The sequence below is a fragment of the Anabrus simplex genome, chromosome 4 (genome assembly GCF_040414725.1).
Source record: "Anabrus simplex isolate iqAnaSimp1 chromosome 4, ASM4041472v1, whole genome shotgun sequence".
Taxonomy (NCBI): domain Eukaryota; kingdom Metazoa; phylum Arthropoda; class Insecta; order Orthoptera; family Tettigoniidae; genus Anabrus; species Anabrus simplex.
Window position 1 is genome coordinate 61,928,303 of NC_090268.1, and position 25,812 is coordinate 61,954,114.

Here is a 25,812-nt window from a genome sequence, read left to right on the forward strand (position 1 = left end):
AGAAAATGGGTTAGCAGAATTTAGAAACTACAGTCTAAGCTATAAACAATCTTATTCACCCTGTATGAAATTGTAGTTCAGGGGATGGCACCTAAAATTTAATTTACAAATACATACGTTATTGGTCCTATCTAAAAGTACTACATAAAAGTTATACAGAGTACAATTTCCGGTCATTTATGTTTTGTTCAGTTTTACTATACAGACTACGGTAAGAGTGGTCAAATACATACGTTATTGGTCGTATCTAAAAGTACTACATAAAAGTTATACAAAGTACAATTTCCGGTCATTTATGTTTTGTTCAGTTTTACTATACAGACTACGGTAAGAGTGGTATTTCACAGTCGGAAGAAAACTAAATGTGAAGGCCTACAATATCGAGGGCACATAACATTAACAATAACATTACACTGACCATTGTTTGTTATGATGTTCGTTGTCTCTTATGCTGTCACTCAACTCCGATAGATAGGATTACTGTTGCGAACAGAATATAACAGCCTGACTGAATATTGGCGGGAAATAGCTGGGGAGTTAGAAACTTTCTTCTTTAGCATGCCATTTCTCTGGTTCATACATTTCCTGATAGTGCTGGTGTGTAACACACCGGTTTATCATAGTATTCTGGCTATTTGTTCCCTACTCTGGAGGGCTGTGATGAATGAGCAGTGTGCACACTTAAGGCAGAGGCTCACTTAGTAGTTGCAGTACTGGTAGTAGTATGACCTGGTCTAGGATTACAATTTAGGCCTATTCCAAATTATAGCACCACAATTCACTAAATAACTCAAAATTCAACCCTGAAAAGAGCCGTTTCTTAAGTGAAACTTGCTTCCTCTTCACTTTTATTAAATTCTACATTCAGGGTGGCGTGCACCAACCAAGAGTAAGTTCTACTTCCGTAGTAAAGTACTCTTGAAGTCAGCATTCGGCGACTTCCATACGAGAGTAAATTACTTCCGAAGTATTTTAGTCCTCTCAGATACTCCTGGAGTAAATTACTACAAGAGTAAAATGTTGAAGACCACCATCTTGTAGTATATTACTAAAGAAGTAAATAACGTACGAATATAGGTTAGAATTTACTCTCACGTCGTGCATGGAGTAAGCTAAGTTTAGACTTGTTGACTAATGATAATATCGTGCCGTGTATGAGAGGAAAGACGTTTCAAACGTGTTTATGGATTACTTAGATTATATTGACGATCTCGACGCAGTAAACGATGGGAAATGTAATAGTGCGTAGGCCTACAGTGCGTGAAAGGCGAGAGCCGTGTAATGTGAACACGGCGAGTTTCAGGAACGTTTTTGGTCTTAGGAAGGAATCCTTTACTTTCCTTCTAAATCTACTTGGAGATCACTTACAGCTGAATTCTTGTCTTAATTTTGTTGTATCTGTAAAATTACAGTTGCTGTGTGCCCTACGAGTGTTTCGTACCGGAACATTTCAGTACCGGTACGGTACAGTTGCCGGTGATCTAATTAACGTTTACCGCACAACTGCTAGCCGTATCTTTCATCGCGTGGTTAAAGCACTAGTTGAGGCTAAGAGGGAGGTACGCCTGCAAATGATGATGATCGTTCGGAAAATAAAATGATACTTTTTACGTTGGCAGGTTTCCACACGTCGTGGGTGCAATTGACTGTGACTGCGCGCATATTCCCATTTATTGCCCTCTCGGTGACAACGGTGAACTTTTCAGAAATCTGAAGAGGTTCTTTTTTTTTTTATTTGCTTAACGTCGCACTGGCACAGATAGGTCTTATGGCAACGATAGGGCAGGAAAGGCCTAGGGTTTGGGAAGCGACCATGGCCTTAAGGTAGGGCCTACAGACCCAGCATTTGCCTGGTGTGAAAATGGGAAAATTTCGCTGTGGATGTAGGCCATCTGTATGAAGAAACCGCCATCAGTTTTAATTTTTCCCGCGTGTCCATGACTTTCTGCTTTGCTTTTAAGTCCTTCTACAGAATCTTAACTTGCTTTCACTGCGTTTTCCGTCACTCGAAGCATTGAATTCTTTCGCCACGACTTTCCATAAATTTCCTTTCTTATCCAGCATCTTTATGTCGTGTTTCTTACACCTTATATCCTTTGCATAGATCGTCATTATCTCTATTAACAAGCATTTATCTTTTTCGCTTACGTTTTTCCCCCGTTTCCTAACGCACATAACCTTATCTATTTGGATTTCTTTAAAGAAGATACACGAACACAGCACTACTCCGCGAGTAACGAACGCTACTTCTGTAGTAGTAACTAAAAGAGTAAATTGTACTTCAACTCTCCGATGTTACTTCCGGAGTAAATAACTCCCGTAGTAATTTACTTCTGTAGTATGGACTTCTTTAGTAAACGCTACTTCCGTAGTAATTTACTCCAAGATGGTGCACGCCACCCTCACTTTATTCCAAATTAGTGGTGAAAAGGGGGTTTCTCCTTCGGCTTTGGGCTCCAAGTCACATATTTTTCCGCCGCCAGTGTAGTGAATTGAGATTTTCCAACTCATCGGGTACTCCTAGGAAACAGATTAGTAAACAGGCGTAGTTTTAGCCCTGGGACTCTCCACTATTCCTCCTCCCCTCGCCCTCCCCGCTGGAAGAATTACGAAGAGTGTTCACGGATCATGGCTGTCTGCGCCTTGGTCATTCCAGCTCTGGAACTTTGGACTGTTAGATAGGCAGCGTAGAACTGTTCGTTAAAAGTGAGAAAATGTGTGGTTTTTCATTTGATCAAGTATTTCATATGAAAGCATTACTTTTAATCGCGCCATTCCTACTGACGTCATTGTAATGACCTGTGTTGATTTCAGTTGGGAAAACTACTGAAACAGTCTTTCTGAGGATGTAAAAGGGCAGGTGGAGATTGAGTGCCTGCCATTTTAATAAATTAAGATAGAATTTGGAGCTCTACAAAACAGTAGAAAGAATCACGACTGTGATGAGAAAAAGGAGACTGACGTTTTATGGACATATCAAAAGAATGAACCCTGAGAGATTGGCCAACAGGATACTACTTCTGCAGGAAAGGTGGAAAAAACAACTGGGATGGCTTACATAGGTGCACAATGACTTGGCAGAAATAGGTATCAAGGAGGAGGATATAAAAGAAAGGACATCATTTAGGAAGAAGGTTGCGGGATTGAGGGATGCGTCTGAAGAGCAACACGCGAAGCCACGGAACATCTCGCTGGAAGAACGAGCAAAAAGAAGTCAAAGACTCATGAATCTTTGGCGAGAGTGTAAAGAGAAGGGTATCAGTCTGCGTGACAGGAGGATGATTGTGTAAACGTGGCCCACAGGTGGCCCTATCGATAAATAATAATAAAAAAGGGTAACGTTAAGAGCTATGCAATTTAATACAATCTTGCTGACGTGTACACTACCTAACCTAGAATTCTGTATACAATGTAGAATTCCATAGTGAAGCACGGGTACATCAGCTAATACGCGTTAAAATAGGAATGAAACGGCAGTAAGTTTGTTCAAAAGTTGCGTTTTCGCGGATGACACCCCCACTGGCTTACTCGTTTGTGATTTTTCAAAATGCGATACTACTTGAAAGGGTGTGTTTAAATTCATTCTGAAAAATTATAGTATCATTCCAGAGACCTGGCAAACTTCCCAGTTTTTCAAACAGTGTGCGTCTCAACGCCGAGTGTTGGGCGGCGGGAAATAACCTGACACCCTAAAGGGGCCATCATCTTAGGGTGGATGAGCTCCTTTTGTGTGTAATGGTCCCTCAGTGGAGGAAATGCCACTGTATCCCATTCGGTGGCGGCTGTATCCTATGTTAGGGGCGATTACCAACATCGTCTGTTTCCAGGTTAGGGTCAGCTGAATAGTAACTAAAGGCAACGGGATACCACTCTGGTATATTTTTTCCCCCCGGATATCATTATGGAAAGAGTTAATGAAATAATAGCCCCTAGTCCCAGGCAGCGCTTTAGTGAGCAGGGTTTGCGAAGAATCTCCTGGCTCAAAGTAATGAAGTCCAACACAAGATTAGCAACATGGAATGTAAGGTGTTTGTTCATGGCTGGCAAACTTGGTAACATGGTTAAAGAAATGACTAGGTTAAAAATTTCTGTCCTTGGGATAAGTGAACTGAGATGGCCAGGTAAAGGTACCTGTCAAAAAGATGGAAATCTATACTATTCTGTCAGTCCTGATACTGATGGAAGTCACAAATGGTGTAGCAATATTTGTAAAATCAGAATTCGGGAAATGTCACCAATTTTGTCCCAATATCACAACTGTCACAACTACATGGACAACCCTTCAAGATCAATATAATACAAGTATATGCTCCCAACAGCAGATAAAAAGTATGACGCTGGGGTGGAAAGATTCTATGAAAGCTTGCAAAACATTCTGGAATCAAAAAAAAATGATAGCATAACCATAATGGTAGATTCAGCAAAGGCCGACGAGGAAATTTGGTAGGAAATTGAGGGCTCGGAGAATCCAATGAACGCGGGGCTAGGTTTTTACGAATTTTGTCAAGAAAATGAAATGGTTATTACAAACACATGGTTTCAACTTCCTGATCGTCGATTATACACTTGGGTTTCACCTAGTGACAGTGAACACCATGTTCCTATCAGGAATCAAATTGATTACATCCTCATATAAATAAGAGGTTCAGAAGCTTCATTAAAAGAGTTGCTACATACCCAGGAGCAGATATAGTTTCTGATCATAATCCACTAGTTGCTGATGTACAACTCAAATTGAAAATTTTACAGAAAATAATATTCCAACCAAATTGACCAAAGAAAATGGGTAAACAGTGAAATAAAACAAGAAGTTGCACAAGTAATTAATGAAGAGCTAAGACAAGTATCATGGAATAGTCAACAGGTGGAAAACCATTGGGAGGAATAAAAGAAGCTATAAAGAAAGTAAACAAGGAATGCCTACCTACTGTCTGCTAAAAAGACAAAGTGGAAGACTGATGATATCTTGGACTTAATGGAAGAACACAGAAAAGCTAAGAACAATAAGGCTCAATACCGTCAGATACAGGATCAAATTAGAAGAGGAATTAGGAAGGCAAAACAAAATTGGATGATTGAAAAATGCAGAAACATTGAAAATTTGGAAGAAAAACATACCTTCAGTGTGCACAAAATTATAAAAGAAGTAACTGGAACTTTCAGAAAAAAGATGCCTCTTGTTCTAGAAGATTATCTTCACAAAATTAAGATATGGGAAGAATATATAGAAGAACTCTTCTACGATAATCGACCAACATTAAATGAAAATCGTGAATGCTCAAATGGACCGAGCATTTTCAAATCGGAAGCAATTCATGTGATCGCCAGTTAAAAGATAGGAAAGCTTAGGCCCAGATGAAATACCAGCTGAAGTTATGGAACTTATCAATGAAGAACAAATTAATAAGATAGTGGACCTTTTTAACATCTATAACTCCAGAAAATTACCTCAAGATTGGCTAACCTCTACTGTCATTCCCCTTCGTAAGAAAACAACCTCAAAAAAATGTGGTGAATATCGTTTCATTAGCTTAACGAGCCATTTGTTAAAATCTTTCTTAAAAGTTATCCATGCTCGAATAAGAACGAAATGTGAGGAAAACCTGGATTTTCCCAGTTTGGATTTCGGAATGGATATGGAACTCGTGAGGCTATTTTCAGTTTAACGACTCTTCAAGAATGTTGGGATCAACAAAATGATGTCTTTGCCTATTTCATAGATTATGAAATGCCTTTTGATAAAGTAAAACATACTGAACTCATCAGACTACTGCAGCAAACTGGAATTGATGATAAAGATGAAAGAATGATTGAAAACCTGTATTAGCATCAGAAGGGTGTTGAAGGTTGATGATACAATGGACTACATAGAAATCAGACGCGTTCGTCAAGGCGTTATTGTTTAACATCTATTCAGGTGCAATATTTAAGGCAGCATCAAGCGATTTGGAAGTGGGAATTAAAGTAAATGGAGAACTAATAAGTAATTTGCAACGTGCAGATGACACAGTAACTCTTGTTAATAGTGTTGAAAGTTTGCAACTATTCCTGGACAAAATTAATATAGTTGAGGAAGAGATGGGTCTAAACATCAACATAAAAAAAAAAACCTACTGGTTTTCAGCAGAGGAAGAAATAATGCTACTCTGAAACTTAAAGACCTCCATATTCAACAAGTAAATAAACTTAAATATCTTGGTTGTTGGATAATGGACGATTTGAATCCAGACCAAGAAATTAAGAGCCGAATAGAAATTGCTAAATCAACATTCAGGAAGATGTAAACGTTGTGTGATGATACATTAAATTTAAAACTTTGGCAGCATATTCTGAAATGTTATACAGTAAAACCTTGTTAATTCAAAGTCGTTGGAACGCAAAAATCGGACTTTGAATTACGTGATTTTGAATTAACCGCCAACACGTACTTCGGAAATGCCAACCCTTGCGGCCTAACAATATATTCTAAGACCAGTTACTGAATGCAGTTAACCTTGATTCACAGTTTAAAGCTCTCAAATATCATGGAAAAAAAATATTTCCAAATGTATACAACAAGGTGCATTTACAGTAATCAAATAATGCACTTGGATAACTCGCCGGCAAACATAACCTCACTCAATCATATCAAAAGAAAGAAAACATGATTGAAAGACGAGGATAAATCTATAATGGCTCCCCTGTGCAAGTGCTTTATTAATTGGATTACTGTACTGTATGCATTTTTGATGCCTTGTGCTTGCACGGAATGTACCCGATATCCTTAAAACATCTCAGCTTATCGAACTTTCCTATGACGAGGGGAGAAAGTCTCTCGCTTCCGTCCACATTACAACAGTACAGTGACTATACTTGTACGATTTCCCGCCATGGCATTTCTAAGACCCATTAATGTATGCTATCACCTTGGTTCTCAATTAAAATTTTTCAAATGCCATGGCAAACACTATTTCAGAAATTTATCCAACAAGGTGCATTTACATTATTCAGATAATGCTCTTGTATAAAACAATGACAAACATATCCTCGCACAACGAAAGGAAGAAAACACGATTCAAAGACGAGGAAAAATTATGCTGGCTACCCTGTGCAAATACTATACTTTTTGGATTAGGCCTACTGTATTGTCTGCATTTTTAGATGCCTTGTACTGGCATGGAAAGTGCCTGACACCCGTCAACATCGTGGCTTTTAGAACTTTCCTATGACAGGGGAAGGAAATCTCTTGCTTCCGTGTGCACTGTGCACTGCATAGCAACGAAGTACACTTGCCGGCTGGCAATTCTCTCCTTTAAAACCATAAGTCCATTTGGCCTCAGCATTTAAAGAAATAAAACAAACAAACAATGTAGTTTCATCGGCATTGACAATATTGGTGCGTACTAATTGATTATAGGCTATATAAGCCACGCTTTTTCGCCAACTGTCTGCATCGCCAGAGTTCGCGGATTCTACCTCTCCGCACACTGCCTGCTACGTGATATTGTGAATTGTCGTTCCTAAAAACTCCGAATACAAAATAATTACGATTCCGCTCGACCATAGCAGATATGAAGCACACTGTAGACACGCCGAAGTAGGTGAAAGTGCGCAGTTACCCCTTCACATTCCGGAAGACGCGTTCTTTCATGAAAAAGGAAACCTACAACCTGTTTTCCAGTCATTGACCGGGTCAGGGATGTAATGAATTATATATGGGCTATTTTTACAATGGGGTCGCCACTCCCAAAGTGATGTATATTAATGACTGATAGATGCTGCGAAATGAGAATGGAGAGTGTTGCTGGAATGAAAGATGACAGGGAAAACCGGAGTACCCGGAGAAAAACCTGTTCCGCCTCCGCTTTGTCCAGCACAAATCTCACATGGAATGACCGGGATTTGAACCACGGTATCCAGCGGTGAGAGACCGACGCTCTGCCGTCTGAGCCACGGAGGCTCCGCGTTCTTTCATGTCGCGGAGAAATTTTGAGTTTAAATTACTTCGTAAAATACTAATTTTTTTTTTCAAAATGTAAAGGCAGTTTCGAATTAAAAGTCTGAATTTCGGTAACGGGGCTGACATTGTTCTTCGAATTACGAATTATGCGTATTTCGAATTAAACGATTTAAATAACATACAAAACCGTGCCTCATATTTCCGGGAACGAGAGCTGCTTCGAATTAGGCGAGATTTCGAATTATCGAGGTTCTACTGTATTTGGTCTACTCTCCTTTACGGGGTTGAAGCTTGGACGTTAAGAGGCCACCATCAAAAGACTGGAAGCCTTAGAACTTTGGCTTCATAGAAGAATGCTTAGTCTTGTGGATTGACCATGCCACCAATTAACAAGTACTACAGAGAGCAAAATGCAAAAAGAACTGGTAACCACTATCAAATGCAGAAAAATTGGATACCTAGGGCATGTTTTGCGTGGTGAAAAGTACGCCGCTTCACATCTAATTTTGAAAGGCAAAATTGAAGGGCGCCGAGCAGTGGGCAGAAGAACAACATGCCTTAAGAGTATTAAAGATTGGACAGGCATAAAAAGTACCGAAGAACTGTACCGTGTTGCTGAAGACAGAAAAGCACTCTCCACATTGATCGCCAACGTCTGGGAGACTGGGCAGGGCACATAGAAGAAGTAGAGAAATGATAAATTTCTCACTGCAAATTTACCTCGAAACAGCCTTTCCGAAATTTAAACGCGAGAAAATATAAACTATCCTCTGAAATCAGTGATGTACTTTGCCATATTTTAAGGTGGTATAACATTCTTACTTAATTTCAGAATATATAACAATAAAATTAAGTGATAGTTTATCTCAGCCTTTATTTCTAACGAGTCAGCACCTGCTGCTGACCACGTTATTTATGCATTTATTACGGAAACGTGTTATCCTATTTTAATTTTCTTTTAGAGAACAGCAATCGACGGGTATTATTACTAATAGACTCCGACATCGCTTTCGAATGTCGACATGAGTGCTCGCATTGTACATAGAGAGAAAATTATGCCAAAGGCCGTATTTTGTGGCAAGTGTTTGTTCTCTTATTCAAGCAGTGTCACCTAACCTAGCTTAACCGTATTATATGAATCATGACGTGTTCCAAGGGCCAGCAGAGAAATACCTTTCTCGCTATAAATTTACATTGGGAATAGCCCCTCCGAAATTTAACGAGACATGAAAAAATATAAAACTAACCTCTGAAATCAATGATGCACTCTGCCATATCATGAGATGTTATAACATTCTTATTTAATTGCAGTATTTAGCATTAAAATTAAGCGATCGTTTCAGCAGAGGAAGAAATAATGCTACTCTGAAACTTAAGCTTTTATTTGTGTATTCAGTACGGCGAAACTTCGTTGGTACGTTTCTGCAGGGGACGACGTAAAAATCATGTTAAGCGGGAAAAACTTACTATCGAAAGTGTTTCACTTATTGTATCTTCATTACAGACCAAAATGAGATTAGTTACTTGTAACATGTTACAATTTTGCGGGTGTTTTCAAAGCAGCTGCTTACTCATTAGCACGAATTTTCTAATTCCAATAGTCTGAACACTCATATTTAGTTTCATTATTAAAAATTGTAATGGCATGCATGGGCTTGTGGCAAACATTTCATTTTCTTACTTCAAACGGTGTAGTAAGTAGGTGTAGTAGGTTTATCACGCACATATTATGAAAACATATTTCAAGCTCCCTGTAGAATAACATTTTCATTATAAATTTACACGGGAACGGCCTTTCTGAAATTCAACAAGATGTGAAAATACATAATCTAACCTCTGACATTAGTTATGCACACCCCTGTATCTTGAAATATCGCATTCTTATTTTATTTCAGTACATAGTATTAAATTTAAGCAATCGTTTACTTCAGTCTGTTTTAGTGAGTCTATCAACTGGTGACATTGCACTTATTGCCAAAACATATTATCCCGACGTTTAACACGAGTCGGTGTTATGAAGACACCTCAGGCTCGCTCAAGGTCGACCCGTTTGCGCGTAGTGAGGAATCTGTATGGAAGATGGTCGGTTACATTCAAAATAAACACTAGAGTAGTGTGTATGAATATTGAAAACGCATAAAAACTAACACTCCCGAATTTGACCGTAATAACGGATGAATCATTAAAAGGGTTCTCACTGTAACCGAAGGATATTACACAGATAATATAGGAATTTTCGAAGGTAATAATATTGTCATTAAAGTGGGGGTTCTCTTCTACTAGAGAGGCCACGGCTGGACGTGTATCAGAGTCCGACATCTCAGTTTTGCCCAAAGTGTCCACACTAAATTCCTTGTCTGCCTTGAATCATCCTTAGCAAGCTTATGACGTTTTTTCCACAGGTTCTTAATGCCCTATAACCAAAAGAACAGAAATGAATATTTGGTATTTTTAAAATTACCTTAGCCCTATTGTGAATTACATTAAATCCAATGTAAAACTGAATTGCTCTTAAGGAATAATTTCTGGGACTGGAAATTTCTTCCGTTAAATGCAGGTTTACGTTAAATCGAGGACACACAAAATCGGGGTTATAATGTGTTTCGCATTCCATTCGAAAATTGGAAATCAATTCTCTGGTGAATGATACAGTGAAAGGTAGTGAATATTTTTTGCATGATAGGTTATCTATAGATTAGGAACATACTTGTGTGAAGATGATTGACGTGGTGCATATTTGTCTTATGGTAGCCCGGTTAGGGTATACCGAAGGGGTCATGAAATACACTAAGAACTGTAAGAAGTCAGAAATTCAAGACATTTACACTTCGATGATTTATGGTCGAAATGTGTGACCAGAAAACAATGTTTAATAATCCACTGGTCCGAAATATAACGCTTCAGCTAACGTCTGTTTCAGAAAGAATGATCTGCAATAATACGTTGATAATTTAATGGGCACCAGTGAAATGTTTTCATGTGTGTTTGGTGTTTTACACCCCTTTTGAAACACTTTCTAATAAGCCCGAGTGGAAAAGGTTTTTTTTGTATTATCTTGTCTTTATCATGCCTTTTAATACTCTCATCTCATCTTTTGAAATGGTAGATTACCGGCATAACTTTCACTGTATCCGTAGATACATGGCGTAAAATGCTTGTGTGTCGTATAAATTAGGGTCTGAGGGATGTTCCACCTTTCTACACATTGTAAAATATATTAAATTTATTGGGCGAAGACCGGTTTCGACTCCCTTGGTGTCATCAGTTCTTGTTGAATATCAAATCAAGGGGAATGTGATAACGATCATTATGGTTGCCTACATACACCTCGATTGGTTGACGTAATAATAATAAATAAATAAACATAATAATAATAATAATAATAATAAAAATGATTCATATAATGGTGATTGCTTAAAAACACATTAATGGGTTGCAAAATATACTCCTTGAATTGTAACGTACACATGGTATGCAATACTTGGCACTTAAATGTTCTTGGTTCTGGTTTAAAAAATTGTGCGTTTTCATATCCTTGTTGGGTAGCTTTTATTCGTGTATTCAGTACAGTGAAACTTCGTTGGTACGTTTCTGCAGGGGACAGCGTAAAAATCGTGTTAAGCGGGTAAAACTTGCTATCAAATATCCCATAAAAAACTTTCCAACAGGGAGATGGAATCAAGCACACTGGGTTATTCAACAATCTCACTGACAACAAAGACTTTTCCATAGAACAAAAAATAAACCACTTTTCCCTTTGAGAAAATCAAATGACCTCGCGAGAAATTTATGCTCGAGCAAAGTGACCAGAAAACTGTTTAATTACCCACTGGTCAGAAACCTAAGGCTTCAACTACCAATTCATTATACAGTTGTTTTAGGAAGGAAGTGATGTGCTATAATATGTAGGTACTGTAACTACTATTATGAACCCAAGGGCAAAAGAATGTCGTATTTGTTCTTCCGCATTTTTCACGTCTCGTGGGAACTGCCACAGCAGTTACGACGCAATATATTGCATGTCAAACTTCTGAGCATCATATTTTGTTTCTCTATGTTTTTTAGCAATTATTCAATACCATACACTATCTGCCATCTATTGGCTACTTTACTGAAGCTTGTGGTTGTTCGTATCCTCGCGGGAAGTTCTATAAATTTAGTTTTTGTATGTGAATGTGTGCAGCTTTTGGGGATCAACTGCCAGCTGTAGAACATGACCACTCACAGTTGTACTGAACTATTACTAGATAGTGAGAAAGTGTCAAAAACATATCAGATGTAAGGCTTTTCAGGCGTTTGCTCTATTAACCAGCGTTTTGTCTGAAAAGCCTTACATGTGATACGTTTTTTGGCATGCTATGTTGGTGAATTCCCGCCATGGGAATTTAGAATTATCCAGTGAGAAAGTGTTCAAAATGTTGACGAATGATATAAGGATTCTGATTTTTCATATAGTGATGGAGAATTTTATGAAGATTTCCTTCCTCGAAATATCATCGAGGGTGAAGGAATAAGCGATAGCGACTAAGGAGACTTACAACCACCATCTGCAGAGAGGCACCAAACTTGTATTGTGCACAGTCTGTGCAAAACAATTATCTGGGAACTCCTCTTTCAGCCTGATGTAATTGTGAAAGGACTGTTGATTTTTAGGAATTATGCTGAGGGTCATGTACACAAATATACCACAGAAATATAAGAACACTGGTCTACTTATCCATTCATCCACAATTCTATATTTTCTCTGCTTGTGCTTTGTAATCATTACAAATCAATTCTACAATTTTCTTTTCAATGATAACAGTTCCCTACCTCAAAAAGACAAAATCAGCCCAAAAGGAGAACCAAAGGACCATAAAGACTGTAACATCATCTGTGTCCACCACCACATTTTGTGAAATGTCATGCGAAAAAACATGGTTAATCATGAAGATTGTGAGATTTCGTGATTTTTCACTTTTTCATGTATGACTTAGCCATTCTTAAAAATATAATTTATTATGTGCCTCTACATTAATTTATAATGGGGTTTATTACTGAGTGTGCAAAAACTTAAATTGGGGGGTGTCAGTGCTTCGAAGACCTGACCATCAAAGGGTTAATAAGGAACGTACTAATGAGGTTTCACTGTAGTAAGTTTTCTCGTTTAATACGTTCTTTCCTTGTCCCCTGCAGAAACATCTTAATGAGGTTTTACTGCATTTATTTTCTTTTTGGTTTGTCAAGTTGTGGAATCATAAAATTTAAATGTAGTTTAAAAAAAAACCATTTGTTATACTGAACATTTTCTATTCTCCAGGAGAATGTGTGGGACCAGAGTCAGAGTGGAAATGTCATCTGGCAGAAGCCGTCGTGGGGGAGGTGGTGGTGGTGGCGGCGGTGGTGGTCGCAGAGGTTCTGCACCTACTCGTTACTCGAGGTATGTCTGCTCCTTTTTGTTTGGTGAATTCTATTTTGTTGTATCTTTCATGACACTGTATTTGAAACTGTTTGAGACATAACAAAACAATTTCTTGTTTTTAAAATTGTTCCCTAATATGTCCTCCTTTTGGGTCAGCAATACCCATCCTTGTGATTCAGATTTTTTCCCCAAATTATTTATTTTTTAACCACGATTTTGTGATTCTATTATTTTCAAAGAATATAATATGATTTAGCTCTATGCTATCTATACATTCTTACCACTTGAGATTAATGAATTGAAATATCTCTATTGTGTCTGCAGGTTATCAAATTCTTGGTATGTATATTTTTTGCCTTATAAGTCCTTTGAATGTGGTGAGGATGATGTTGCAGACTCTTGGGGAGTAATTTTTTTTATTGATTACTTATATCCGGTTTCTGGAACGTGAGATATCGAACCTATAGCTGAATCGAATGGTTAACTTGTGTTTTGGCATTGCACGAACGTAAAATACATCTATTGGTTCGATAAATTGTCTGCTAACTTTGAGGGCCCCGAGCTGGAGATATCTACTTGTTAACTTGGATGACGTGTGTGCAGGACTTCAGTATCGGCAGCTAATATTGGGTTCGTTAACATTTTCAATGGTTTTCTCATCTTCTTCCAACAAAGACATTGCGCAAATGGTCAACATTCCGTAACGACCATGATTGTCATCGTCGGCCTAATGTTCTAATGAAGTATAGTTAGTGATTTCTAAGCCAGATTCACAAATTTGCTTGAGGTTATAGGCAATAATTTGCATCCTGTGACAATTTTCCATTGTTCCCTGTTGATCAAATATTAAGATACCCTTTAATACTACTGAGTTATCATATTCGTATCTGCGACTGTATTCGTCTCCATAAAAGCACTGGTACCAGTAACTTGAGTATAACGTATAATTACACATTTATAGTAGTAGGCCTACTGCATATACTTTTATCGTGGGATTGTTTTTAATCAATGATATTACATTACAAGGAAATTTTTTTTTTACAACTTGCTTTAAGTCATGCCGACACAGATAGGTTTTATGGCGATGGTGGGATAGGAAAAGCCTAGGAGTGGGGAGGAATTAGCCATGGCTTTAATTAAGGTAGAGCCTCAGCATTTGCCTGGTGTGAACATGGGAAACCACGGAAAACCATCTTAAGGGCTGCCGACACTAGAACTCTAAGCCACTATCTCCTGGATGCAAGCTCACAGCTGCACGTCCCTAACTGCATGGCCAACTCGCCCGGCACAAGGAACTAACAAGTTATATAATTATGTTAATTGCCCGATATTTATCGTTATACTGTGGTCAAACGATATTCATGTTTTGGAATAACAGTGAATAGATGCGGTACATTTATAAGGTTCAGTGCAAACTGGATAATGCGTGATGTGCTGCTGGTGTGCATATTTCATTAGAAATCCTCAAAACAATGTTGAGTTTTTCTGACTGTTCTTAAACACTACAAAACTGTTACCCACGTCTGCAAAAACTATCCAAATACCAATTTCTTGCTGCATGGCAAGGTAAAATCCGATGCATTACTTGTGCGTGTATGCCTAACAGTCTAGGGAACGCATCTAATGCATAAAAACAAAGCAGTGCAAGGGGTGGTATCTAGTGTGTATTATGAAAATTGATCAATGAGCCAATAGTTAACAGATCGATATGTCGGCTGCTAATCCACTGTGCAACACAGCGAAGACTTATAGAGTCGACAGCTGTAACAAATAAACAGCTATCCGACAGATATCTCACCATTCCAGAAACCGGGCATTAGTCCCATACGACTTTGCTTTTCTTAAGTTATTGCAGTTTCACAATATTACTGTAATTGTGCAAAATGAAATGTTACATGTGCAAATTTGTCATCTAATTTTTAAACTTTGTTCATTTTGAAAAGTAAATTGTGTGTACTACGTGTAGAGTTGTTTTCTGTATGTTATAACAGCTCTGAAAATAAATTACCTTGTGAAAAAATGTGTGCAGAATATCTCTTGACAAAAGTGGAAAAGCCTGCCACTTAAGATGGTTACCTATCAGTCTCGAATGTTGAAATAATGAGGGTATAAAATTTATTCTCGAAATCTTTTGATTGACATTTATCACTGACTTCGGGGTTTGCTAATCAGTGCTGAGAGGTTGAGTGACCAAATATGAACAGCTGATAACTAAGATATCTGCAGGGCATAAACTTAATGCACACGCATTAAAATTGACATATTTTCCTGCCTGGAAACACATCTGCAGGGCTTTCAAAAGCAATAAGAAAGAATAATTGTGATATACTCACCATTGGTATATATAGGATAGGCATCTGTTTTTACAGTGTAGACAGCTGCTGTATAAGGTAAAAACATAGCATAAGTTTAAATACATCAGGAAACAATTTTTTTAAATGTTTACCTATCCTGTACCTTCTTTTTCCTAAACTTCATGGTTACTCCAAGCCTGTTCCACTCCTTTTTTCAATCTTGAGCACTTAAGAATTCCACTATTTTTCTAAGAAGTCTTCCTCCCCATAAATTGGGGAAAATGCCTTAGGAGTAAGTTTCAGTGGTCTGTTGAATGTACGTGCATACATACATGAAATGACAGTCCAAATTAAATGAAGAGCATGAACACCATTATAATGAAATGTTCGGAATAGGGAAATTATTTTTATGACCCTTCCATTTTCCCTATTTAATGCGTGTTAAAACATTTCATTTTAACAAATTTCAAACTTTCTGTGTAATGAATTCATATTTTTCCCTTTTCTTATACAGTAAAACCGGGCTTCGGACTTCTTATTACGTGATTTTGAATTAACCATCGACACGTACTTCGGAAATGCCTACCCTTGCGGCGTCACAATATATTCTAAGACCCGTTACTGCATGCAGTTAACCGTGATTCACTGTTTAAAGCTCTCAAATGTCATGGGGAAAAAACAATTTCCAAAATGTACCCAACAAGGTGCATTTACAGTATTCAAATAATGCACTTGGATAACTCACCAGCAAACATAACTTCGCGCAATGTAATCAAAAGAAAGACATGATTCAAAGACGAGGAGAAATCTGTTCTGGCTCCCCTGTGCAAGTGCTTTATTCATTGGATTACTGTACTGTGTGCATGTTCGATGTCTGGTGCTTGCACGGAATGTGCCCGATGCCCTTAAAAACATCACGGCTTATCGAACTTTCTTATGACGAGGGGAGAAAGTCTCTCGCTTCCGTCCACATTACAACAGTACAGTGACTATTCTGTACTTGTATGATTTCCTGCCTATACGCAAGGGACAAAATTTACCTCAAACATGAACCTCTACAAACTACGAACAGCTTCAAATATCTGGGCGTAACGATCCAGACAACAGCACACTCATTCAGAATTAACACAACACAACGAGCAGCTGCCGCAACCAAAGCCATCTACGACATCATGCCATTAAGCAAACTTTCCCTGGAAACAGCTATAGCCCTCTTTGAAGCCAAAATCGTTCCTATTCTAACATACGGAATAGAGATAACACAGGAAAAGTTAAGCTATAAAGACCTAATGCGAATGGAAAAAAGTGAAAGCCAGATTCTTGAAAGCAGTCATCGGAATTTCAAAGTACACCAAGTCAAGACTAGTGTACGAACTCGCGAGAGAAACATTTCTAATAGAGGACCTGAGATGGAAATTCAATCTGCCCTGTACAGAGAACTGGAAGAAACTGCAGTTAGAGAGGGAGAAGAAAAAGGAGATATGGCCAGAGTTCTACTCTTCAGAGGCCATGATGAACAGAGCATGGACCGGCACAAACCAGGAGCTGAGACATTTTGTAAATTCCATGGCAGTCCTTGGCTACTATCACAAAATCTGTAGGTCGAAGACATACCACGACCCGGACTCGATGTGCATATGTGAACTCTGCGATAAACATTGTGACCGATATCACGTACTGTCGTGTAAAAATCGTGTGAAATCAATCATAGACCTCTGTATTGATCAATTATCCTAATACTGCACAACTTGTGCGCAATAAAGTTTATATATATTAATGCATGCAATCACCTTGATTCTCAGTTTGAAGTTTTCAAATGCCATGGAAAACATTGTTTGAGAAATTATCCAGCAAGGTGCATTTACATTATTCGAATAATGCTCTTGTATAAAACAATGACAAACATAACCTCACTCAACGAAAAGAAAAAAACATGATTCAAAGACGAGGAAAAATTATGCTGGCTCCCCTGTGCAAATGCTTTATCTTTTGGTTTACTGTACTGTCTGCATTTTTAGATGCCTTGTACTGGCATGGAAAGTGCCCAATGCCCTTGAAAGATCGTGGCTTTTCGAACTTTCCTATGCTGGGGGAAGGAAGTCTCTCGCTTCATTGTGCAGTGCACTCATTCTCTTTGGTGAAGTGTGCACTGCATAGCAGCTGAGTACATTTGCCGACTGGCAATTCTCTCCTTTAAAACCGTAAGTCCGTTTAGCCTCAGCATTTAAAAAAACAATGCAGTTTCATCGGCATTGACAATATTGTTTGGTGCGTACAAATTGATTATAGGCTATAAGCCGCACTTTTTTGCCAACTACTGTCGGCATCGCCAGAGTTCGCGGATTCTACCTCTCCACACACCACCCAATATGGTAATCATTTTCTAAACACGTACACAATTGGTCAAGCAGGATTATCAATTTGAAAGTAACCAATAACCTTTGTGCATCTTCAAATGCAAGATGCCACACTGTTGGCTGGATAGAAGGACAGGGTTTTCAATAAACCAATGAGTATATTTTTCATATCTGTCCTACTACAGTGACACCCCTGGTGCATCGTTTTTCAAGCGGGAGTGGGAAAGTGACAATGGATGTGGGGAAAACTAGAAATGCAGGTATATAAAAAAAGGGAAAGCAATATAATAAAATACAGGTTCTCTTTCTTTATGTAAACCTCTTCCTGTATATAGAGGCATCAGAATATTGCAGCTATGATATATGCAATGTAAATAAAACAGCATGCTTTTGTTTGCAGTCTCTTTTCATTTTTCTTTAGATCTCATATTGGTGAAATAATTGAAAGCTTTAAGGGCAGGTTTTTTTTTTTTTTTTTTTTTTTTTTTTTTTTTTTTTTTTTTTTTTTTGGCGCTATTTGCTTTACGTCGCACTGACACAGATAGGTCTTACGGCGACGATAAGGATGATTGCAAATTAATGCTATAAGGCATTGTGAAAATTGGTAGTCAAAGCCTTGAAATTATTGACTGTTTCAAATACTTAAGGATTCAATTAATGCTGAATACAAGGCTGGACATGGAGATTAGCAAGAGGGTGCAACAGGGCAGTGCATTCTACTAGTGTGTAAGAAACCTTGTCTGTAATAAGTACCAAGGACTTGTAAAGGGATAATGTACAGAATGTATCATGCACCCATGTTGACATATGCGGCTGAGATCTGGACAGTGACAAGTTGGAAGGAGAGTAGAATTCAAGCCAGCGGATGAAATACGTAAAAATATGATAAGAAAGACAAAGGAAGACAGAGTGAGAAACGATGATGTGAGAAAAGATGTTGTAATTGAAAAACAAATGAGAGAATTGATAGGAGTAAACTAAGGTGGTTTGGACATATAAAGAAGGGAATACCAAATCAGATAAAAAGGATGAAGTTCGAGGGAGAGTGTGCGAGAGACCTAGAATAAGATGGATCGATTCATTGAAGAGGAGTGCAAGAACAAGAGAGAACATGCACGGACAAAATGTTGGAAGATGAATGGTAGGAGAGAGGAAGGTGGAAAAGTGCCATCAATGCCCCAACATTCCAGGAGCTAAATAGGGGGAAAGGAGGAGATTGATAAAGTGAATATTATGGCGATAACCCTGCATTTTCAGCAAAATACAATTTCAATGAATGTGTAATTTTTAATTTAGAATTGAAAAAGGAAGTTTTTAAGACTTTGTTTCATACTTCACTGTGGACCCTGCGCAGACGATGGGTTTATTGTCAACAAGTTTTGTGTATATATCGATGTATTTTTATCAAGGAGGTTATCATTTCTCTACAGGCTTTTTAAATGTTTTTGTGATAAATCGATGGTTAGGTTAGAAGAATAAAACTGAAATGTTTGCCACAGAAGCCTCTGGAGTGATACCGTATTTTCTCCAAATCCAAAACAACGTGTCGATGATTTTCAGTTAATGGTTATTAAACACTCGGAAATGTAGAATAATTGTGCAGCCGCAAGAAGATATACTGAAACCAGTATTCAGCGTTAGCATGAAGACAAAGATACGGTAGCTAAAAAGGACTGCCTCTATTATACAGTGCTAACCGCGGCAACTGGTTGTACACTTTCTCTGGGTAATGTCACTGGATCTCGGGAAATAGTGAAGAATGACGTTCTATTAGCCTCTACAAAAACATATGATGAAAACATACTTTCAGCGCTACTAGAGAAATAACCTTCTCGCTATAAATTTACGTAAGTCTTTCCATAATTTAACCAAATGCGAAAAAATATAAACTAATCTCTGAAATCAATGATACACTCTGCCATATCTTGAGGTGTATCCCATTCTGACTTAATTGCAGTATTAATCATTAAAATTGATTGTTTATTCAGCCTTTATTTTAGCTAGTTAACAACAGTTATCGGACACGTTATTTGCACATTTATGAAAACATGTTCTCTTTCATTTCAAATTTTCTACAGAACAGCAGTCGACGGGTATTATAGACTCAGACATCACCTTTGAATGTAGACGAGAGAGCTCACTAGTGGACATAGTGATGAAACTATTCCGAAGGTGGTAGATCACATGAAACATAGTCTCTGAGGTGCAAAAATATTGGTAATGGAAAAAATTTGTGTGCACTTAATGGCTCGTAATAACGGATGCGTCATTGATAGGGCTCTTGTTGTAACCGAATGATAATACTCAGTTTAATACAGGAATTTTGAAGGGGCAGAGACAAACTGTCGTAACGGGGTACTTGTTATATGCCTTACTCGCTATAGCGGACTTCTACTGTACTGTTGTACTACACTAATTGGCATTGTATTTTATTGAGGGAAACTTCAAAAATTGCACTACTACCAAATTGATGATTAGAAAACATAGCTCAAATTTGCCATAAAAGTATATGGTAATTTAAATAGAGCAGTTACGAATATAAAAGTTTTTCAATTTGTGATCTGTGGTGCGAATGATGAGTTTCATTTACCTGGTAATTCCCTTTATTGATGCTGAAATGCATAGTTGCAAAGTTTAGTCTGAACTTTGGCCGACTATTTATGGAGAATTTGAAGGATATGCCATATTTGGGAACAATCGATTTAAAAAAATTTCATAGCTATGGAATTTTTTGTGATTAGGTTGTCATAAGAGTTCCTAAAATTACTTCAAAACAAATAGTAGCATTGCAGATGTGTATTCAAATTCATCAAAATATTGAACCTTATATTATGTTTCAGCCTTTTGTATTATGTTTGAGCTCTGTATTTGTTTGAGAATTCTGCTAAATTGGATGACAGTTTTGAACATGTAATAGTACATTATGTTTATGGAAGTTGCCACTTACCAGTAATTTTCTTTTAAATTTTTATGGTTATTGCTTATGATCAGATGACTTGCTACTTTTTATGTCTCATGGAAGATGTCCCTTGATTAATGTTGTGCTATTTAAGTAATGCCAGGACTACAAAGAAAAATTATTTATTGTCCGAGGTATATTAAGTTACTCCTGGATAGGAGAGATCTTTCTGAGCTATCCAAGAAATCGACTGTACCTTTGAAGTGGCAGATTTGAACACAGAAATATATATTCCTCGGTTTTCATTTAAGAACTTGGTAATATCAGTTTATTCCAGTAGACAAGAGTGTTGTGAAGTGCTGATTTAGTCATGTCTGTTCAGTATATAGACTTCTTGAACTTTAGTTTTTGAGTCCATTGCATGGGTTCTTGTGATATCCATTGCCTTCGCTCTGCCAAATTTTTCAATATAACACAGTAACTTGAATGAAAATATATTCAGGAGAATATTTTTTTGTAATGGATAAGTGAGAAGTCTTGGTGAGTGTTGGCTTGGTTCAGGTAAATCGCAGGATGTGATCACTGGAAGCTTTCCCAGCATACAGATATGATGATAGATCCTTTCTCTGTGATCCAGATTTTCTTCTAAATCCATGACAGTTCGTTTTGAAACTATGAATCCTGTCTACTATGACCTAGTCTGTACATTGCATCAGCAATTCAAAAACATACTTGTTCAGAAATTAATCACATTCTAATGAACTGCATTGGAAATCAGCCCAGCAATGGCATTGCTTGTGAATCTTCGAAATCATCTTTCAGCAGTGGTTTTGACAAATCGTTTAGGATTGTTATTGTCTCTGCCATTGAAAGAAAATAGCGGTAATATTTGTATTTCTTTTTTAAAGAAAAGAACCAGTATTTAGGGAAATATTAAAAGTACATTGAAACCTCGTTACTGCGTTCTTCATGAATATGTTTTCCCGCTTAACACATCGTAAATTCTAAGTCCTGCTTCTCATCGTATTAAAATACCTCACTTGTCGCGTCATATTTTTTCTATTTACCGCTTAGTACGATCACTTTTTTCCTAGCCCTGAAAATGTCATCCCTTGTGAAAAAATTTTATTTCTTGGGTAAGAGCCGTCGCCACAGTCGTGATTATGGGAAAAGACCTTTAATACCTGAGCTTAACATTACAAGTTGCACCTTCAGGGAGTAAGCCGTTAGCCTCAGCAATGTTCAGTTTTGCTTACTGGTTAGCAGCGAGATTACCGAATAACACAAGTGAGCCTATTTGTGCTTGTATTTCGCATTCCATTCAGAAATTTATTTTGTGTTGATTGATATAGTGAAGTGTAGACAACATTTATCGCGTGATAAGATAGCCTACATCTGGATTAGGAACATAATCATGTGAAACTGACTAATGTGATGCATATTTGTCTCATTATAGCCAGGGCCCTGTTTCATAAAACTAACTAATAATATTAGCTAATACAGTAAAACCTTGTTAATTCGAAGTCGTTGGGACTCAAAAATCGGACTTCGAATTACGTGATTTCGAATTAACCGCCAATTAGCAACTCAGAAGTACCAACCCTTGCCGCGTTACAAAATATTCTAAGGCCCGTTACTGCATGCAGTTAACCTTGATTCACAGTTTATACCTTTCAAATGCTATGAAAAAAGAACTATTTCCAAAATGTATCCAAGAAGGTGAATTTACAGTATTCAAATAATGCACTCGGATATCTGACTGCTAAGCATAACCTCAGGCAACGAAAGAATGGAAAAAAAGCGCGATTCGAAGATGAGGAGAAATCTATGCTGTCTCCCATGTGCAAGTGCTTTATTAATTGGATTACTATACTGTATGCATTTAGGTGCCTTGTATTTACACAGAAAGTAACCGATGCCCTTAAAATCGAACTTTTCTATGACACTATTCTTGTACGATTTCCCGCCATGGCACTTTTCTCGTACTTCAGAAATGTAAACACTTGCCGCATCACAAAGTATTGTAAGATCCATTAATACATGCAATCACCTCGATTCACAGTTTAGACCTTCCAAATGCCATGGAAAAAACTATTTCCGAAATGTATCCAACAAGGTGCATTTACAATGTTCAAATAATGCACTTCGATGAATCACTGACAAACATAACCTCACACAACGAAAGAAAAAATCTCACAATTCAAAGACGAGGATAAATTATGCCGGTTCCCCTGTGCAAATGCATTATTTTTTTGGATTTCTGTACTGCATTTTTATTATAGATGCTTTGTACTGGCATGGAAAGTGCCCGACGCTCTTAAAACATTGTGGCTTATCAAACTTTCCTATGACGAGGGGATAAAGTATCTCGCTTCCATGTGTATTGCAACGCACTACTATGACCCCCATACCTCACACTTGTACGATTTCCCGGCTGGCAATTTCTTCTTTAAAACCATAAGACCGTTTGTGCTCACATTAAAATAAAGCAATGCAGTTTCACCGGCAATGACAATATTGTTTGGTGCCTACGAATTTATTATATGAGCCACGTTTGTTCGTCAACTGTCGGCATTGCCAGTATTCGCGGATTCTTTTTTTCCCGCACACTGCCTGTTGCGTGATATTACGGCGTTCCTTAAAAGGTTGAATTCCGATTTCATTCAACTTAGCAATCCTGAAGCGCACTGTAGACCCACCGAAGTGAGTGTAAGTGCGGAAAGCTACCCCTCCACGTTCCGCAACGCATTCTATTATGACGCGGATAAATTTAGAGTTGAAATTACTCTTAACATACTATTGTTTTAAAATGTAAACGCAGTTTCGAATTAAAAGTCTGAATTTCGGTAATGGGGCCGACATTGTACTTCGAATTACGAATTATCTATATTTTGAATTAATTAAAATAACATGCAAAACTATCTCATGTTTCCGGGAACGAGAGTTTTTTCGAAGTAGGCAGGATTTTGAATTAACCGATTTCGAATTATCGAGGTTCTACTGTAATATTAGAACTCATAAAAATAATTATTAGTTAACCAAATTCTGTTTCATAAAGATTTACACATGACTAATAAAATATCTTCACTAATAATATTAGTTCATTAGTCAGCTGATGCAAATGGAGGTTAGAATAGATCTGTTGCATATGTTCTTGGTTTGGGTTTGTTCCTAGCAGTAGACTAATGCCTGACTACAACCGACTATTAATCCACATGCTCAAAAGGCTCAGTTGATATTTTCGTTGTTGTGTATTTGATACGTATGAAAATGGATAAAAGAAGTGAAAATAATGTGAGAGAAGAAAGTTTCTTTGTGGAAAGTGATTGAGTTAAAACGTCAATTATTCGCAGCCTTTTGCACTCTATAACCCTCCTTGTTCCTTTTACTTTTTTTATTACACGAGCTCTTAAAAATCTCTGAGATGGACTAGCAAAATCTTTGTTTACTCTCTTTTGTTGGGGGCAGCAGGATAACGGCCACACCGTGCGAGTTGGCCGTGCGCGTAGAGGCGCGCGGCTGTGAGCTTGCATCCGGGAGATAGTAGGTTCGAATCCCACTATCGGCAGCCCTGAAGATGGTTTTCCGTGGTTTCCCATTTTCACACCAGGCAAATGCTGGGGCTGTACCTTAAGGCCACGGCCGCTTCCTTCCAACTCCTAGGCCTTTCCTATCCCATCGTCGCCATAAGACCTATCTGTGTCGGTGCGACGTAAAGCCCCTAGCAAAAAAAAAAAAAAACAGCCACGGTATCCCCTGCCTGCCGTAAGAGGTGATTAAAGGGGGTCCAAGGGCTCTCAACTTGGTAGCGTGTGTTTGCGAACATGGGGCACTGAGATGATTCCTGCCATTGCTTCAACTTACTTCTGCCAGGCTCATTTTCATCTACCCTTCTGACCTCCCTTGTTCAACTCTTGTTCTTTTCAGACCCTTACAGTATTAGGTTGCGAGGCCGAAAGAGTCATTTTCACGCCCTTTCTCTTTCTTTAGCCGATACCTTCAATTTTCAAAATGTCGGATCCTTTCCATTTTTCTATCTGATTAGTGTTATTATAGATGATTGTTGCCTAGGTTGTAGCCTACTTCCTCTTAAAACAATAATCATCACCAGCATCATCTTGGTTTACTTGTGATATAAGCCAAGATTTTAAAGGATACTTGGAGTGCCCAAGCAGAACTGCATTAGAGAAACACAATGATACTGTGTATCACTACCAGCCAGTGGAGTGCAATGCAAAGCTGCTATTTTAAGGTTATGCTTCATTCCTTGCAGTGGAACGTTCTATTACCAATCCTATCAAGCAAATACTCAGTAGTTCTGTAATCTAACCTAAATCTCCCATTGTATTCATATGTTTGTTATATGCCAGGACAGGCTGTTTTTGACGTACCACTTATTGAACGGTGAATACCTACACTCGTTCCTTATCACGGTTTGAATCAGTCGACCATTTGAGTGATCTTCACAATTTTATGCCAAAATATTAAAATGCCGCTTACTTTGGTTTCACTAATAATATGAATTATGAGTCAAAATACACTCATGGAAATAATCCTAATAATATGAGTAACTTTTATTAGTCATGTTGTCTATGAAACATAATACTAATATTATTAGTTAATATTATTGGTTTCTTACTATAATATTAGTGAAATATGTTTTATGAAACAGGGCCCTGGTTATGGATATGGAAAAAGTCATGAAATTCCTTACTAATAAAGACAAAACTAAAATGTCAGTGGCATCCGCATCTAAAAGCGTGCAGAGGTTGCAAATGTTGAACTTGCACCTTCGTGTTTCGACTCTTATCATTCAAGTTGGTCGAAGTTTTGTTTGATTCAAAATGGCTGCCCAAGTCATCCCTGCCAGTTGCATATGGTCGAATGTAACCTCCAGTTCATTGTCAAAGAGTATGACCAGA

The 25,812-nt window shown here is 37.9% G+C and overlaps 1 protein-coding gene across 5 annotated transcripts in view; it reads left to right on the forward strand.

Moving 5' to 3' along the window:
* LOC136871621 (RNA-binding protein 1) overlaps positions 1-25,812 on the forward strand; it is a 98,075-nt gene that overhangs the window by 24,242 nt on the left and 48,021 nt on the right. For all 5 annotated transcript variants that reach the window (XR_010859774.2, XR_010859773.2, XM_067145088.2 and 2 more), the window contains one exon: positions 13,239-13,358. Coding sequence is in view for 3 of the 5 variants with exons in the window: in XM_067145088.2 (XP_067001189.1) it covers positions 13,239-13,358 (120 nt within the window). In the remaining 2 variants the exon portion in view is untranslated. The remainder of the gene's footprint in view (positions 1-13,238; positions 13,359-25,812) is intronic.